The sequence below is a fragment of the Chiloscyllium punctatum genome, chromosome 39 (assembly GCF_047496795.1).
Source record: "Chiloscyllium punctatum isolate Juve2018m chromosome 39, sChiPun1.3, whole genome shotgun sequence".
Classification (NCBI taxonomy): Eukaryota; Metazoa; Chordata; class Chondrichthyes; order Orectolobiformes; family Hemiscylliidae; genus Chiloscyllium; species Chiloscyllium punctatum.
This window is the reverse complement of record NC_092777.1, coordinates 48350088-48367035: the sequence shown is the minus strand read 5'-3', so window position 1 is coordinate 48367035 and position 16948 is coordinate 48350088. Positions and strand designations below refer to the sequence as shown.

The 16948-nt window shown below is 39.4% G+C and overlaps 1 protein-coding gene across 1 annotated transcript in view; it reads right to left on the bottom strand.

The window, feature by feature from the left end:
• LOC140464041 (E3 ubiquitin-protein ligase rnf213-alpha-like) overlaps positions 1–16948 on the bottom strand; it is a 158271-nt gene that overhangs the window by 98420 nt on the left and 42903 nt on the right. Inside the window, exons 16-23 of the mRNA XM_072558680.1 lie at positions 15197–15397; positions 11997–12219; positions 9187–9242; positions 7466–7622; positions 4930–5088; positions 2936–3034; positions 1336–1458; positions 110–284 (exon numbers count right to left, since the gene is read on the bottom strand). Of these exons, the coding sequence (XP_072414781.1) occupies positions 110–284; positions 1336–1458; positions 2936–3034; positions 4930–5088; positions 7466–7622; positions 9187–9242; positions 11997–12219; positions 15197–15397 (1193 nt within the window). The remainder of the gene's footprint in view (positions 1–109; positions 285–1335; positions 1459–2935; positions 3035–4929; positions 5089–7465; positions 7623–9186; positions 9243–11996; positions 12220–15196; positions 15398–16948) is intronic.

The following is a 16948-nucleotide window of genomic DNA, read 5'->3' as shown; positions in this document are numbered from 1 at the left end:
ACTAATGGCAGAGTAGCCGAGGACAATGGTGACTTTACCATATGACTTGTTAACAAAGTCTTGTATTTATCGCAGGTAAAAGCAAAGCAAATCGACAAAAATTGATTACCTTGTAGAAGGCAATAATGCACAGCACAATCTGAACTTAGCACACAGCCAACACCTCGGAATTTGCTGCTTTCCATTCTTTTGCCAGATTCTTCGATTATTTCTGATAAAACGTTTGGACATTTTTGGTGCTTCAATACTTGCAACTTTTCAAGTAGTTCAGCTTCCTTTTTGCTCTAAAATTTAGTTGAAAGGAAGACATTTAAAATTCCCCTGCACTCCTGAGCATAACGGTTCTTTCACAAATATAATTCACAGCCAAACATAATCTGCATGTCCCTTTTTCAGTCATAAGATTTTGACTTCTGTCATGAATTAAGATTACACTGTCTACACTTTAATTTTCTTGCATTCATTTTGTATGTGAAGGCATAGAGGAGTAAATGTTTTCAATCTCACATTTCCAGTGGATTGGGAGCAAGTAAAGTATTAGGACTTTAAATGTTGGGGCTATATTTTCAACTGAGGTTCCTTGTGAAACTTTCTCATTGAATGCACAGGATTGCAGAATTAACTCAGTAATATGTCCAAGTGCATTTTCATTGACAATATACACACAATTATGATGGAATTAACCCTAGGCTCTCTACAAGTCCGTTTATCTAACACACACAATTACAGCAGAATGTACCCATTAATATTACCAGTTGCCTTAGCACTTCACACATGACTACAGCAGACCCCTTATTCTTGTGATAAAGAAAGTTAAAAATCACATGACATCAGGGTATAGTCAGGTAGATGAAGGAGCAGTGTTCCAAAAGCTAGTGCTTCCAAATAAACCTGTTGAACTATAACCTGGTGTTGTGTGATTTTTAAGTTTGTCCACCCTAGTCCAACACTGGCTCCTCCACATAATGTGACGAAAAAGTAATCCTTCATTTTCAGGTGGAAACAGCAAGGGGAAAATGAAATCAGCCGCCCCACTCTTTCCTATGAAAGTGACTTCTTTGGCCTCATGGGAGCAAATCTGATGAAAGATCCCTTTAAAATATTAATGTTCACATATAGGCCAATTTGTTAAACATTTTCACATCTAACAAGAGTAGCTATTGGCAACAAGCACCAGTAACTTTAAATGAAACTCTGGCTTTGCTGGCTATTGCAAAGGATAGGAAAGTTTGAGATTTGTACTTACATTGATTGAATGGAAAATAATCTCCCAAAATTAACATCTTAAATTAATCTCTTGTGGGTTAAACATTTTCATATGGTATTTTCTCTTACCTGGCAAACCTCTTTCACAGCATTAAGTGCACAACACTCAAAACAATCCAAAAGAGTGGGATTTAATGCAGTTAAAGTTTCCTTCTCATTCCAGTAGATTACAATCTGATCACAGGGTGTCTCCTATTAATTAAATGCAACAGTCAAAATACAATGTATAACCACAGTTATAACATGCATGGGATTTTTAAAAATAAAGTTTGAATTTTAGCAAATAGTTGGGTACTTGAAACATGCAACTGTGTTTCTGTCTCCACTGATGTTGCCTGATCTGCTGGAAGTAGAGAGTACTTTCCATTTCTATTCCTCTAACATCATTACTGTGAGCTAAAAAGGGGTGTCACTGTCTTAGTTTCTTTTGCTAACTGCATAGAACTGATGGGATATCACACTTGATACACTGGAAATACGCTGCTCGCTTTTACAGGGGTCAGAGACATAAAGTCCTCCAGCATGGAAACAGACCCTTTGGTCCAACTAGTCTATGTTGACCATATTCCTAAACCAACTAATCTTATTTGCCTGTGTTTGGCCCATATCCCTCCAAACCTTTCCTATCATGTACTTATCCAAATGTTATTATTGTAACTGCACCTGTATGCACCACTTCCTCTGCCAGTTCATTCCATACACGAACCACTCTCTATGTAAAAACATTGCCCCTCGTGTTCTTTTTAAATTTTTCTCCTCTCACTTTAAAAATGTGCCTGCTAAGTTTTTCTCCCCTGCTCTAGGGGAAAGACCTTGCTATTTACCTTATCTAATCCCCTCATGATTTTCTACAAGGTCACCCCTCAACCTCCTACATTCCAGTGAATAAAGTCCCAGCCTATCCAGTCTATCTTTATAACTTAAACCCTCCATTCCCATCAACATCCTGGTAAATTTTTCCTGAACCCTCTTCAGTTTAATAATATCCTTTTTCGGGACGCCATGTTGAGGTTGTAAAGTATGTTGGTGAGACCTCTTTTGAAGTAGTGTGCACAGATCTGGTTGCCCATTTCTTAACCAATGTGTCTACATGTGATGTAAATTTCAAAGAATTATGTACCAGAACTCCCAGGTCTCTCTGTTCTACAACACTACCCAGGGCCCTACCATTATTTGAATAAGTTCTACCCTTGTTTGTTTTACCTTGCATTTATCAAAACTATCTACCACTCCTCAGCTCATTGACCAAATTGATTAAGATCTCTTTGTAATCTTAAATAACTTTCTTCACTGTCCACTAAACCACCACTTTTGGTCTCATTGCAAGCTTACTAATCATGCCTCCAATATTTTCATCCAATTCGTTTATATAAATGACAAATAAAAGCACCTTCAAAATTAGCTCATTGCCGATCGCCACACGCTCAATTTGAGTTCAAGAGGGCTCTCACATTCGTTTTACACATTAAGTTATCTTTCTCAATAAAATTTACATCAAAGTTGTGACTATCTCTGAGGGTCTCTGCAGATGCAGATTTCAGAACTCTAAATTGCCAACCTATAATTTTACTGATACTGTCAATTAGTAAATCAGTACTTAATTTATGACAAAACACCTGTCTAGTATCAGACGATTATAGAAAACAGAAGAACTGCATTTGTAGACTACCTGCTCCAATCTTTTTATAAGGTCAGTTTTTGTCATATCTCTCCACTCAGTTGTCCAGTCAGCAAATCCACATTCTAAGGAGAAGTGGCAACACCACATCTGCAAAGTGAGTGAAATGTTTATGAATTGCTTCTGAACTTATTGCAACATCATTCAAAATAATTATATGCATGACAGATCTTTGAAAAAAAATTCAAGTTTACACTGATTGCTGCATGCACACTGCAGAACAATTTCCAACGTTGAGATGTCAGGTCACAAGCAAAGTCAACAGCTTGTGATCATGCAGTTCATACAATTTAACAGGACCCAGAACATATCTATTCCTTTTGATAAACATCAAGAATGGATTCACTGCCCAGCACATCTTTGCCTCCACTGAGAGACACAGCTACATGAAAGAGCTACAATCAATCCACATATGAAGTGCAAACTAGCCACATTCCAAATGGAACCATGTCTCAGATCTCCATACTGCAAGGATGAGTTCTGAATGGGCTGCTCTCCAATCTCTTTCCTCTCATTCATAAGTTGTAAAAATAGACTAAGATTCATTCCTTGAGCATGTGACAAGAGTAGGGAAGAACGCACAAACTGAGGAATTATCTCTCTCTCTCTTTCCCCCTCCCTTGTCTGGGTTAACTTCAATTCTTTGCAGTTCAACCAGCAAGTCCTGTGCAACAACTTGGTCAGTACCTGAAGGGGCAGATTCAGATTTTGGGTGGCCTTCCAGGAATGTTTTCTTATTTGAGATGTGGATCTCATGCCAGGTTGAACTAATATGGTGAGTTCCATAGTCTAGTAAACTATAGGGGTTGAAAACCAAAACTACCACTGCAAACACAGCTCCTGTTTGAAGCCAAGACCACCCATCCATTAATTTTAACCAAAGTACAATGTTGATAATGGGCTAGAAGTGTTGCACTTTTGACTTGCAAAATCCAACATCAAAATTTGCCATGGAAACACCAGTTGTGGAAACAACTCATATTCCAGCCTAGATGGGTGACGAAACGTCTAAAATGAACCTTCCAGCTCAGTGAGCAAACCTACATCCAGAACCTCAACCTGAGCTACAAATCTTCTCAAAACATGTTAAGAAGCATTTGAGGCAGCGACCAGTACAGCTTAGAAAGTTGGTGAGAAGATTTGTAGCTCGGGTGCTTGTTGTTGTGGTTCTGTTCGCCGAGCTGGGAATTTGTGTTGCAGACATTTCGTTCCCTGTCTAGGTGATGTCCTCAGTGCTTGGGAGCCTCCTGTGAAGCTTCAGGATGTTACCTAGACAGGGGACGGAACGTCTGCAACACAAATTCCCAGCTCAGCGAACAGAACTACAACAGTACAGGTTAGAGTTGGACTAATACTTGCAGCACAGAAAAGGACAAGGAAATGGAAATTTTGTTCATTTTTTGAAAAAAAAAGTTCAAATTAAGTGTTGGCACTTGAGAGTTCAAGTGGCTTTGTTCTATATTTGCTTCTATTGCTTAAAACAGGATGTTCTGTATTTCATCCTGTTCCTTTTATAAATGATGATTTGAAATACAGCCAACATGCAATACTTTTATTGGACACTTAAAACACTTTAAGTAGATTTCAGATAGTAAAAGAGTAAATATGGGGTAGATGACAGCACTGGGGTAATGTCATTGAAATTCAGAGACCCATGCTAGGGCTCATGGGTTCAAATCTCACTGTCGCAGCTTTGAATTCAATTCATTTTTAAAAAGTTGGAATATAAAGCTCATCTCATTAACAGCAAGCATAATCAATTACTTCAAAAGTCCATTTTTGTCAAACATGTCCTTGAGGGCAGAAAATCTGCCATCCTTACCTGGTCTGGCCGACGTGTGACTTCAGACTCACAGCAATGTGGTTGACTCATAAATGCTTTCTGAGCGAACCAGTCAGTGCAAAGGTAATCGGGGGATGAGCAAGAAATGGTGGGTTTGGCGGCAAAGCCTGTGACTTATGAAAGGATAAGTAAAATAAAGTACCTCTGGTTCTTTACTGTAAGTGAACTTTGTTTTGTTAAGTATGTTTTTCTGCAAGGTTGTCGTCCGCCAAGAACGGAGGGTACTTTGACAAGAGTCAACTATTTCCTTTACATTGACATGGATGAGATTTGCTTCAGGAGATGGGTCAGCCTGTGATTGCTGGAATGAAGAAGGAGAGAAATCAAAGTGCCGTTCAATGTAAGTTGTTACAGGCTAAGACTGACAAAAGCACAATGGACAATCGGCTAAAATTGCACGATCATTGGGTCAGTAGCAACATCACTGCAGAACACAGGATGAAGATAATGAATAGCGAAAGTTACCAGGATAGTATTGTCCGAGGTTAAAATTACTCCTGATTCAGCTAGTTGATGGGTGCTTGCTTTGCTAAGCATGACTCATCTTTAATTCCTCAGGTATTCAACCAAACTCCAGTGAAAGATTGATGGAATATCCCTAAGATAGTCAGAAGCCTGGCTACACTACTGTTTTCTTAATGTTCCTAATTCCTTATAAACACCAGAACCTTTATCCAGCCTGCACAAAACAACTGAAACTCAGGGTCAATGAATCACTGCATCATAAAGTACTGATGAGGCCTTTTAACCCATCAAGTCTATATGACTAAAGCTACACTAAATACACACCAGTTCCACTTTCCAACCCTTCTGGCCCATAGCCTTGAAGTTTTTGGCATTTCAAGTGCTCATGCAAGCACTTTTGAAAAGGTTACCCACCTTATCTATCCTCCCAGGTAGTGCATGCCAAATCCCCACTGTCCTCTGGGCGAAAAACATTTTCCTCAAATCCCCTGAAAACCTTCTGCCTTTCATGAGAAAAGTGTGCCCCTGCGTTCTTGACCCTTTGATTGAAGGGATCAGCTGCTTCCTGTTCACCTGCCCATGACCCTCAATAACCTTATGGATCTCTAACAGGTTCCCCACTCCATCTTCTTTGCATGCATCAGAGCTGGGTCTCCCAGATATGGTCATAGAGGAAGCCCTGACACAAATGCAGCAGTCAATATTCTAAGTAAGTAAAGGTTATCAGAGCTTCACAAGAATGCATGTGTGTCTCGTTTCAGGGATCCAGGTCAGAAAAGAGGTTCAAAGCCATCTCATGTGTAAATAGAATAATAAATTAACGTAGATTGAACCTGTGTTCAAAGAACCCACTCCTTGCCCAGAAGGAAAGAAGAGTTAATGTCAGTTAATAAAATATCATGATCTGACTGGATTTGTACACATGAAAATGGGGGGGACCAGTAAGACTGGTATGTCACATTTACCAGTATGTCGCATTTACCAGTATGTCGCATTTACCAGTATGTCGCATTTGGAGTATGTCACATTTACCAGTATGTCACAGTTACCAGTATGTCATATGTACCAGTATGTCACATTTACCGGTATGTCACATTTACCAGAATGTCACATTTACCAGTATGTCGCATTTACCAGTATGTCACATTTTTCAATGTCAATTTCTTTTTCAACTGTTTTTTGTTTTCTCTCTGGGTGAGCAGGCATAAACAGAAACATGCAGAGATAGGCCAGAAATGGCAACTCCATCTCCCTTTCCCATTTAAGTGAGATACCTTCCTAATGGCTCCACTAACTCAGGTGGAGACCCGAGTTTATGACACTGGTACAACCAAGCAGATTACTCTCCAACAATAGAATCAAAGTTTTACTTTACTCATACAAAGGAATCCAGATTCAATTGTTTACTCATACAAAGGAATCCAGATTCAATAAAAGAAAAACCACTATCCATCTTTTCCTTTATTCATTCATGGAATATGAAACAGCTGGCTGGTCCTTAATTGCCTGTTGTAAGGTTGCGTGAACTGCCTTCCTGAACCGCTGTGGTCCATGTGGGGCAAATAAGAAGGGGTTTTTAGGCATTATGATCCAGCAACAGTGGAGGAATGGTGATAATATTGCAAGTCAGGATGACTGTGGCCTTGAGGGAATTTGCAGTTGGTAGTGTTCTGCACTGTCCTTAGATGATAGAGTTTGAAAAATTAAAAGGTGCGTTAAAGGGAGGCTTGATAAGTATTGCAGTGCACATCATATTCACATACACTGATGTTGGTGTGCATTAATAGTGGAGGGAATGAATGTTAGGATGGGGTGCTGATCAAGTGGGCTGCTTTAGCTCAGGATAATGTTGAGCTTCTGAAATATTAATAGAACTGCAATCATCCAAGCAAGTGGGGAACATTCCATCACACCCATGATTTGTTTCTTGTAGATGGTGAACAGGCTTTGAGAATCAGATGGGGAGTTTCTCACCTCAAAAATCTCAGCCTCTGGCTGATTCCTATAGCCACAGTATTACAAGGGATTATCTCAATCAGTTTCTGGTCAATGGTAACACCTGGGATGTTGACAGAGGAGGGTTCAATGATGGCAATTCATTGACTTTGGTTTACAAAAACTTGAGGCCATGTAGGATGCTATATCAATGCACTACCTTTCATTTAGGCAACAAACTCTCCTGCATTTTACATTCAGATTAGTTAAAGGCTTACCTCTCTTAGCCGTTTCTTTATTTTCTCAGCAAATTTCATTACAAGTTGAAATGAAAGAGCTGGAACTTCGTACAATCGTGTGTTCTCAGTCAATTCACAAATTATTGTATGCACCTTAATACCCCACTTTAAGCAATTTTCTGGAGAGATATTCTCTCTGCAAAAACAAGCATGCAAACTGAATTACTAACAGAAGAGAAACATTCAATATAAAGATTCTGGGTTATTTGACTACTGGTACATGAAGAACCAAGGCTATTTTATATGCTAGAAATTGTGAATGATCACTTTGCATATATACTTAACCATGCTGTTAATTTAATAATTCAGGCATAGTTTCACTAAACTGTAAGAGGCTCTCAGTTAAGAACTGTTCTGTTCTAGTTAGGTCTTCCCACCCAAATTTAGACAATCTTTCCTAACTGGCTGCTCTATAGAAACATCATCCACAGACAATGGCAACTGTTACATATGATCCTTGTAACCTCCAAACCTCAATCACTTTACATGAGCACTCACGTATTTCCATGCTGCCAGACTCCCTGCTCAATGTCAAGTTAAGGATAAGTTGCAACATCCTTCATTAGAATAAACAAAAGCTTTAGTTTTCCTCCGTAAACACCAATTCAACTGTCTTGTCAGTAACTCCACCTACCACATACACCATGCTGCTTCATGAAGAGATGAACTTCAAACATCACATCTTATCCATCATCATAGTTATCTTTACAACACTCATGGCCCTGATTTGCACTCAACTTAGCCCTGATGTCAATCAAACTCTAAATTGTTAAAACCAGAGTTACCTATGTGTATTCATCCAATAAAACCCATTCATCATTTCCATCCTCACTGAACTACATAGATTTATTTTTTCCACACACATTCAAATTTAAGTTATATCATGGCCTCAGACTTCCTAATTCTGTGATCTCCAACTTTAAATCCCATTTCAATCCCTCAGTTCTCTGCTTCTGGCCTTTAATACATTGTACTCTCTTTTCCTGTTACTGACTCATCCTTTAGGTCACTCAGCCCTTGTTCCCTCGTTCTTACTCCCGATATCCCTCTAACAACACCCTTTGTCCTTAGAAACCATATTAAACCAGACCTTTTTCAATCCTTTGGTCATTCTTTCTATTCCCTTCCTCCATAATTCATTTGTCAAAAGTTTATTCTTTCTGGGAAGCAACTTGGGGGATATTTTATATATGAGAAAGGTACATTATGAAAATAAAACTTGTTTTGCGATTCTTGCGAAAGTGAATGAAACATTTAACTGTAACCACGCCAACAACAGGTTAGTCTGCTACAAGTTGTAGGCAGGGAAAGGGAGGCCATGTTGAACATTCAATGAGGTTCATTAAGGAAATGGAATGAAAACTATGTTGATGTGAAGCGTTTCAGAAAAGTTCTGAAGGGAAGGGAAGAAAACCAGAGGAAGACAAATTGTGAGAACACTATTTTAGTTAACAGTGCTTTACCTAGGAAATAACCTAAAAACTGCAAGAACTACAGATGCTACAAACTGGAAACAAAAATAGAGCTGAGTGACCCTCAGTTCTGAAAGGGTCACTCCACCTGAAACATTAACTCTGATTTATCTCCACAGAAGCTGCCAGACCTGCTGAGCTTTTCCAGCAATTCCTGTTTTTGTTTCAGATAAACAAACATAGTTAATATTTGTCATAACCAAATGATATCTGATATATAAAATTTACCTTTCCGATTGGTGGTCTACCATTTCTTTAATAAAAGAGATGATTTTGCCAAATGCCTGCAAAATAATGAGACAATCCTTAAGTTTACTGATTGTAACGTTCAACAAATCATAAAGTGGTAATGAAGAGTTTGCAATGCTCTTCCTAGTGTGGAAATGGAGATCAACACACAAGAACAAGGCTGAATTTGATGCTAGATACCTCAGTTTCCATTGCAACACAAGCAGAAGTCACCCACCATCCGGGTGATGTGATGGGAGCCCAGACTAAAGTTACATAACTTCAGTTTGGTGCTGTGTTTGCTGCTAAACTTCAGCCTGTTGTCATCATTGTTGTGGATAGAGCGAACAGACTAATACAGCAGCCCAGGAAATCACGAATTTGGAGGTGCCTAGGGAATGGCACTTGTTTCATAGAGCCCGACCCTTCCATCCTCTCTAAGATGAAAGCATTCACACCCTCAGCACTGTCCCTTCCACTGTGCCTCTCCCACACAGCCCAGAGTATGGCCACGCATGAAGTGGTGCAGTCTAAACCTGAGACTTTTAAAACTACAATTGAAACATTTAATGATTGCAAGGAGGAATTGGACATTGCACTTAGTGCTAAAGGATATCAGGGAAAGGCGGGAACAGGCAGCTGAGTTGGATGATCAGCTATGATGAATAGCGGAGCAGGTGTAAAGGGCTAAATGGCCTACTCCTGCTCCTAATTTCAATGTTTCTAGAAATGCTCAACTGCAAGACCATCTGCAGACTCTCCGACTGGATGTCAGCAGCCTTCCGTCAATGATGCTGCAGTCACTGGGGTCAGACTGGTGGAAACACTAAGATAGGCAAAGACACGTAAAAGGCAGGAATCAAGGGAAAGCACAAGGACTTTTATATAGAAGGTAGAAGAGGCAAATTAAATAAAAGGTTAGCTTGATTTATAAAGTTGCTTGGGAACGTCTAGTTCATAATGGTGGCCAAGAGGACAGGGAGGTTCAGTTACAGGGAGGTGGTCAGGCTTGGAATTGCTATTGAATGGGGGAGTTGGGGTGCATTCACTCGAATCACAGTCAGGTGAGTCAAACACTAAAAATCAGGCTCAGAAAGGGGGTGCAGTTATTGATTTCCCATTTCCTTTCTGCTCCTCAGCTATCACTGCATTCCTGGTTGCAGGGTGAGATGGCGCAGCTTGTAGTAGACCACAATGAATTGTGACTTGCAATACAGAATTCCACTAGAACTGAGCAAACAGTGAAAGTATTATTTGAAATCCGCTCCCCCCCTTCCCCACCTTGGTCTGCTTGAACACATTTTGTGTGGCAGCGAGTTCTTTGTTCGATGCATGCTGCCTATGTTTGGGAAAGTTGTGCGTTGGCCTCATGAGCCATATGTTGAACAGATAGCCCTTCTCAACCAATAACTACCCTCTGGTTTGTTGCAGTGACTCAAATGTAGTCAATACAACAGACTAGTACAGAATGAAAGTGTCATTGCTCGAAAACTAAAGAACAGAAGGAAGCTATTTGGCCCTTCAAGCCTCTTCCACCATCCAATTATGATCTTGGCTGAACTGTCACTTAACTTTGCCTTAAAGTTTCCCTCAGATCCCTTCATATATTTTGGTCCACAAAAATGTATCAATCTCAACTTTGAAATTAACCATTGATCCAGCATCGATTATTATTTGCAGAAAGTACAAACATCCTTTGTAAAAAGGTCTGGTGCTATATTTTAGATTATGTCCCCTAATCCTAGGTTCCCCAACTAACAATAATAGTTTCCCCAATCTACCCTAGTTGTTTGCCCCAGCCACTTCTATCAGGATATTGGCCATTTGCTTGCATGATTCCTCAGAACGGTAACGCACAAGCTGGATATTGAGTGAATGCTATTCCATCAGCTTGAAGTACATCTCAGAGCAACTTGTATGCTGTCCATGAGGCAATAAAACCATAAGATATGGGAGCAGATTTAGGCCATTTGGCCAATCAAATCGGGTCCACCATTTGATCATGGCTGATGTGTTTCTCAATCTCATTCTCCTGCCTTCTCCCCATAACCAGTGTTCCCTTTACCAGTCAAAAAAACCCAACTATCTCTGAGCAGGGGAAATCGGTGATTCTCACAAAGCCATATACAGTACTGGCTCCACCTATTTTTCTCTGGTGCACTATACAAGGACATAACACAATGTTAGATGGAAGGTTGAGTTCTAAATTTGCATCTCTGCTGTTGAATCAGCATTAGATGTTGATTGGCATCATGATCTGTCTGCTCTTCATACATCTACAAACAAGAGTAATGTCCTAGACAATTTGGTGTGTGGCACCTTCACCATTGAAGAAACAGGCACTGCACAACAGAATTTTGCACCATTTATATTGAACAATCAAAATAGCATCCATTTTGTAAATCTGGCAGAGTGATGCACTCACATAAAGGGACCCAAGGGGCAACTTTTTCATGCAGAGGGTGGTGCGTGTTTGGAATGTGCTGCCAGAGGAAGAGGTGGAGACTGGTACACTTACAACATTTAAAAGGCATCTGGATGGGTACATGAACAGGAAGAATTTAGAGGAATATGGGGCAAGTGCTGGCAAATGGGTCCAGATTACTTGAGGGTATTTGGTTGGGTGAGATGGACCACAAGGTCTGTTTCTGTGCTGTACATCTCTACGACTCTATGACTGTAACATGGACAGCTGTTCCAATGTAAATTACAAAGGGTGCAGTTTTATAATGAATCTTCAGGATGAGTGTAGTTTGTGATGAACACCAGTAAGTTTGAAACACATTAACAAAAAAACACTTAAAACAAACCTGAAAATCTTGGTTGCACAGTTTAAAGTTAGAATTTCTCATTTTTGTTTTAGATTCTTGCAATCTGTCCATTAATTCTTGAGCAACATGTTTTAGGGCCATTCCCATTTCCTTTGAATATTCAGGAATATCATCAGTCGCAATCAGTGAAAACCAGGTGAGAACCAGTTTTGGGTCCTTCTCAATCATAGGCTTCATCTGGAACATGAGTTCCAGTAATTTTCTAAAGCAAAAATAGAAAGCACACGTCTCAAAAGTTGTTACATTTCTTTCACGTTTGTGTATATTTTTCTTATCTCTATAAATTATTATAAATATTTTAAATGTGTTGCAAACACTACACATCCATGCAATCTATAAAGTACAGCAGATGAAGAAGTCAGCTAATTGAGATGTTTAAGATGATCAATGGAATTGATAGTTTTTCTATTTCCGCTACTGGGGGTGTCCAGAACAAGGGAGCACATAATGATAAAACTGGAGATAGACTGTTCAGGTGTGATTTCAGGAAGCACCTGTTCACACAAAGAGCAGAAGAAATCTGAAACACACTCCACCTCACCCCCAACTACAACTCATTGAAGTCAGTGGAAAAACTTAAAAACTGGAATTGATCAATTTTAAGTGAGGTGAGAGTATTAAGATACTTTCTGGATAGTTAGAGGCTCATTCTCCGGAGTGGAAAGATCAATCACAGGACGGCACAGGTTCAAGGTGAGAGGGGGAAGGTTGAGCAGAGAAGTGCAGGGAAAATGTTTCACACAGAGGATGGTTGGGTGCCTGGAAGGCACAGCCAGTGAAGGTAGTGGAAGCAGGCACATTAGCAACATTTAAGGTGTATCTTGATAGACACATGAATATGAGATGAACAGATGGATAGAAACTGTGCATGGGCAATAAGTAATGGGTCTAAATAAGGATTAGACTGGCTTGGTAGGCTGAAAGACCTGTTCCTACGCTGTATTGTATTGTTTTGTAACAAAGACAGATACAACAGATGGATCTAAAATGTGGGTTAACCATTATCTCATTGGATAATGGAACATGCTCAAGGAGTCTAATCATTATGGAGTATTTTAGAATCCCTCTAATCAACTAAATTTCAGCATAATGTGTTCAGTACTGTCTGCAGTCAGGTTTATCTCAAGATGAGTGTCACTGTGAATCTATCCATTCAAGCCAAGGTTTCCCAATTTTCCATAACACTACGAGATCATTGGTAAGCTGTAGTTAATCAGAAACAAGTAAGAAATAGTTCAAGGCAGCTTTGGTGCAATTAAGCTTCTATTTTCACACCATCTTTCAGATGCAATCAATAATGGGTTAAGGAATGGATAATAGAAATGAACGGAACTTTGTACATGTTGGAAATTTAGGTGCAGAACCTTGCGTTAAATAAATCAGCCATTGGCTTCCAGCACAAAGTTGATCCAAAATGGGCATGACATGCAGAAAGCAGAGTGGGGAAAGGTCTATGAAGCCTATACGGTTGAATCAATGTATCACAGGCTTTTTCACTGGCACCATCTCTGTCTATGACATAAATTATCTGCAAATGATGTTGTCTATAAAAGATAGACAACATCATTTACAGATAAGCACTAACAATGGAATGAAAACGTCACTCTGCTTTTATATCAAATGAATCAATAATTGCACAACACAATTCAGCGTTATAAAGAGTATAAGCGAAGCTGATAAATTACACACCAGCCTGTCGCTCTTCATCTCCTATAGTCAGTAACATACAAGCCAGGGTCCAAAACCCTAACTTTTGCAATGTAACACATCTGTGTTATTTACTTGTAAGTGTAAAATAAAATTTAACTTAAATCTTTCATTTAGTTGAAAGTTTGAAATTCAAACTTTTCCAACTTTTCCATTAATTGTCACCACTTAATTCCCTTCCTAACATCACCAGTTACTTCCTTACTTCATCCATGCCTTTGTTATCTCCTAGCTTGACTACTCCAATGTGCTGCTGACTGGTAACCCAACTTACATTCTCCACAAACTTGAACTCAGCCATATCTCGGCTGCCTTTATGCTACATTGCTCCAACTCCTATTCATCTCGTGCTTGCTGACTTTCAATAGTTCCTTGTCCACAATACTCAGATTTCCGTTTCTGCTCCAGTTCTGAATTATTGCATGTTTCTGTTTTAATTGTTCCACCATTGGTGGTAGTGCCTTTAGCTGCCAAGGTTCCAAGCTTTGAGCTTACCCCATGCTCTATGTATTCCTGCCTCTCACCCCTGCTTTAAAAACTGCTTAAAACCTCTTTCATAGAACTTATTCTAGGATTCCTTTCACAGTACCTTCCAAACCCATGTCCAATGTCATCTCAAAGGATTAGGGCAGTAGTTACATGAGAATATTACCACCTGCAAGATCCCCTCCAAGCCACTCGCCAACCTGACTTGAAAACATATTGACATTCCCTCAGTAACGTAGGGTCAAAATTCTTAAGCTACTCTCTAATGATGTTGTGGGTCTACCTGCAGCAAATGGAATGCAGTGGTTCAAGGAGAAAATCCACCAACACCTTCTTGAGGGCAACTAGGGATAGGCAATAAATGCTGACCCAGCTAGGAACACCCACATGCCACATATGAATGAAAAAAAAGACTCCCTGTGCGGCTATAACTCATTTGCATAGTCTTCTACATTAAAAGGATTATTATACACATAGAAGCTCTTGGTGCTGCAAGTATAAAGCACATAAGAACATCTGGCCTGTTAAGCCTGCTCTGCCATTCAACAGGATCATGGCTGGTCTTTTCATGGACTCAGCTCCACTTACCTGCCAGCTCACCGTAACCCTTAATTCCTTTATTCTTCAAAAACCTATCTTTGCCTTCCTTGTCTGAAAGAATATGGAGACAAACCGCAGATTCATCCTGTGCACTAACATGGTGGTAACAGAATATTTTGATCATCTACTCCATATGGGACAAATCTTTCTGAATAACCGTAGAAATTCTTGTACCAAATAGACCACCAAAGGCATCTTGCAATTAAGGATAGGGAAGGAATGCTGAGCCAGTCAGAGAAGTATCAACAACTGAAAAATAATCATACTGGAATCATTAGAGTATCTTTAATGAAATAGATTACAAATTAACCAATCCTGAACACCATTGCACTAAGATTGTGCATCAAAGTTTACCAGAAGATAGTTAAAATACTTATAAATGTTACCTTCTTATTTCACATTTCTCTCTTATTCTGTATCGAAAGCTTTCATACTGAAGTCTTTGCAGCGGTTCTAATTTGCTGGAACTGGTGTCACTGCTCACTGGTGGTTGATGCTGTTCTGTACACCAGTGAAGAAGTGGTACAACTTGCACAAACTCCAAAACTTCTTGAGAAATGCAGTAGTTAATCAATGCTGTACACGTACTGGAAAGCAATACAATTATAGAGTTAGTGCCAGGCCAAACCCAACGAAGGAACTATTTATATCTGTTCCTCAGAAAAAAAATGATTCGGTGAGCCAGTTAACAAAATTTATTGTGAGTTACTCAGATAGACTGCTTTGAAGATACATTATTATCCAAAGTGCAAAAGAAAATGTATTGAGCTCTACAAACAGATAAAGGAAGAATATGTAACACTTCTATGCATTTTATTTAAGATTCTGAATGGGATTGACAGGGTAAACACTGAGAGACAGCTTTTGCTAACTGAGGCATCAAAAATACAAGGGTACCATCTCAGGATAAAGGAGTGCAGTATGATCATTTGGGATTGAGATTGAGAGGGTTGAGAATCTTTGAATTCTCTACCCCAGAGGGTTGTGTACATGCCCTTGCTGAATTTATTCAAGGCTGGGGTAACAGATGTTTGATCAGGGAATTGAGAAATGAGGAGTGGGTGAGAAAGTGGAGTTAAAGTTGTGCATCAGCCACGATAATATTGAGTTATAAAGCAGAGTCATTGGGTAATTTTATTCCTAACCTCTTGTGTTTACTACTCAAGATTAAGCTGTCTGGTCAGTCATGTTTTTTTCTGAATATCGCTGTACAATGACGGGAAGACACTAAAAAAAGTAAAGGTTTTTAACACTGACATATGTAAACAGTATAACCTTCTTATAATGTAATTTGAGGATCCCTGGATCAGTAGTGACATTTGCATTGCTGGATTGTGCTAACATGTCTCATAGACACAGAAGCCTGGTACTAACTAGTGTTTGGGGAGTGGAGAGCCTTCAAAAGATTCCTGGAGATTTAGTTATTTGCTTCAATCTTCCTGAAACAAATAACCGTGATGTGGAGGTGCCGGCGTTAGACTGGGGTGGACAAAGTTAAAAATCACACAACATCATAGGACACAGAATTTATAGCAAAAGATCATAGTGTTAAAAAAGGACACAATCTGTAGGCAGTCAATCCATGTGACATTTTATAAATTCCTACTTTGGAAACAGAATCAGTCTGACTCAAGACTAGAATACATATAGACTCTAACCTGACACCTTTAATGCATTGTCTGAGCTCAGATGTCAGCTTTATTTTTATAAAACCTTGTTACCTTGGGTACGTGACTTGAAAGAAGTTCTGGGATTTACATATTAATAAATTTAAACCTGCAATCCATTCTAAAAGATGAAAGACTTGCCAGAAATCAAGGTTTGTTCATATATTGCATCAGTTGTATGACAGTACGATCTTTTGCTATAAATTCTGTGTTCTATGATCCTGCTCCACTAGCTACCTGACAAAGAGGCAGCGCTCTGAAAGCTAGTGCTTCCAAATAAGACTGTTGGATTATAACCTGGTGTGGTATGATTTTTAATTTGGAACAAATAGGACATGCCAAGGTGACACATAAAGACCAGTGCACTCAATGATGCCCACATTTCAAAATGACCCAGATACTGGATGCAAACATCAATGCAATGGAATGGTTGGAGAAGGCAGATTTAAAAAGAATACACATTTAACAATT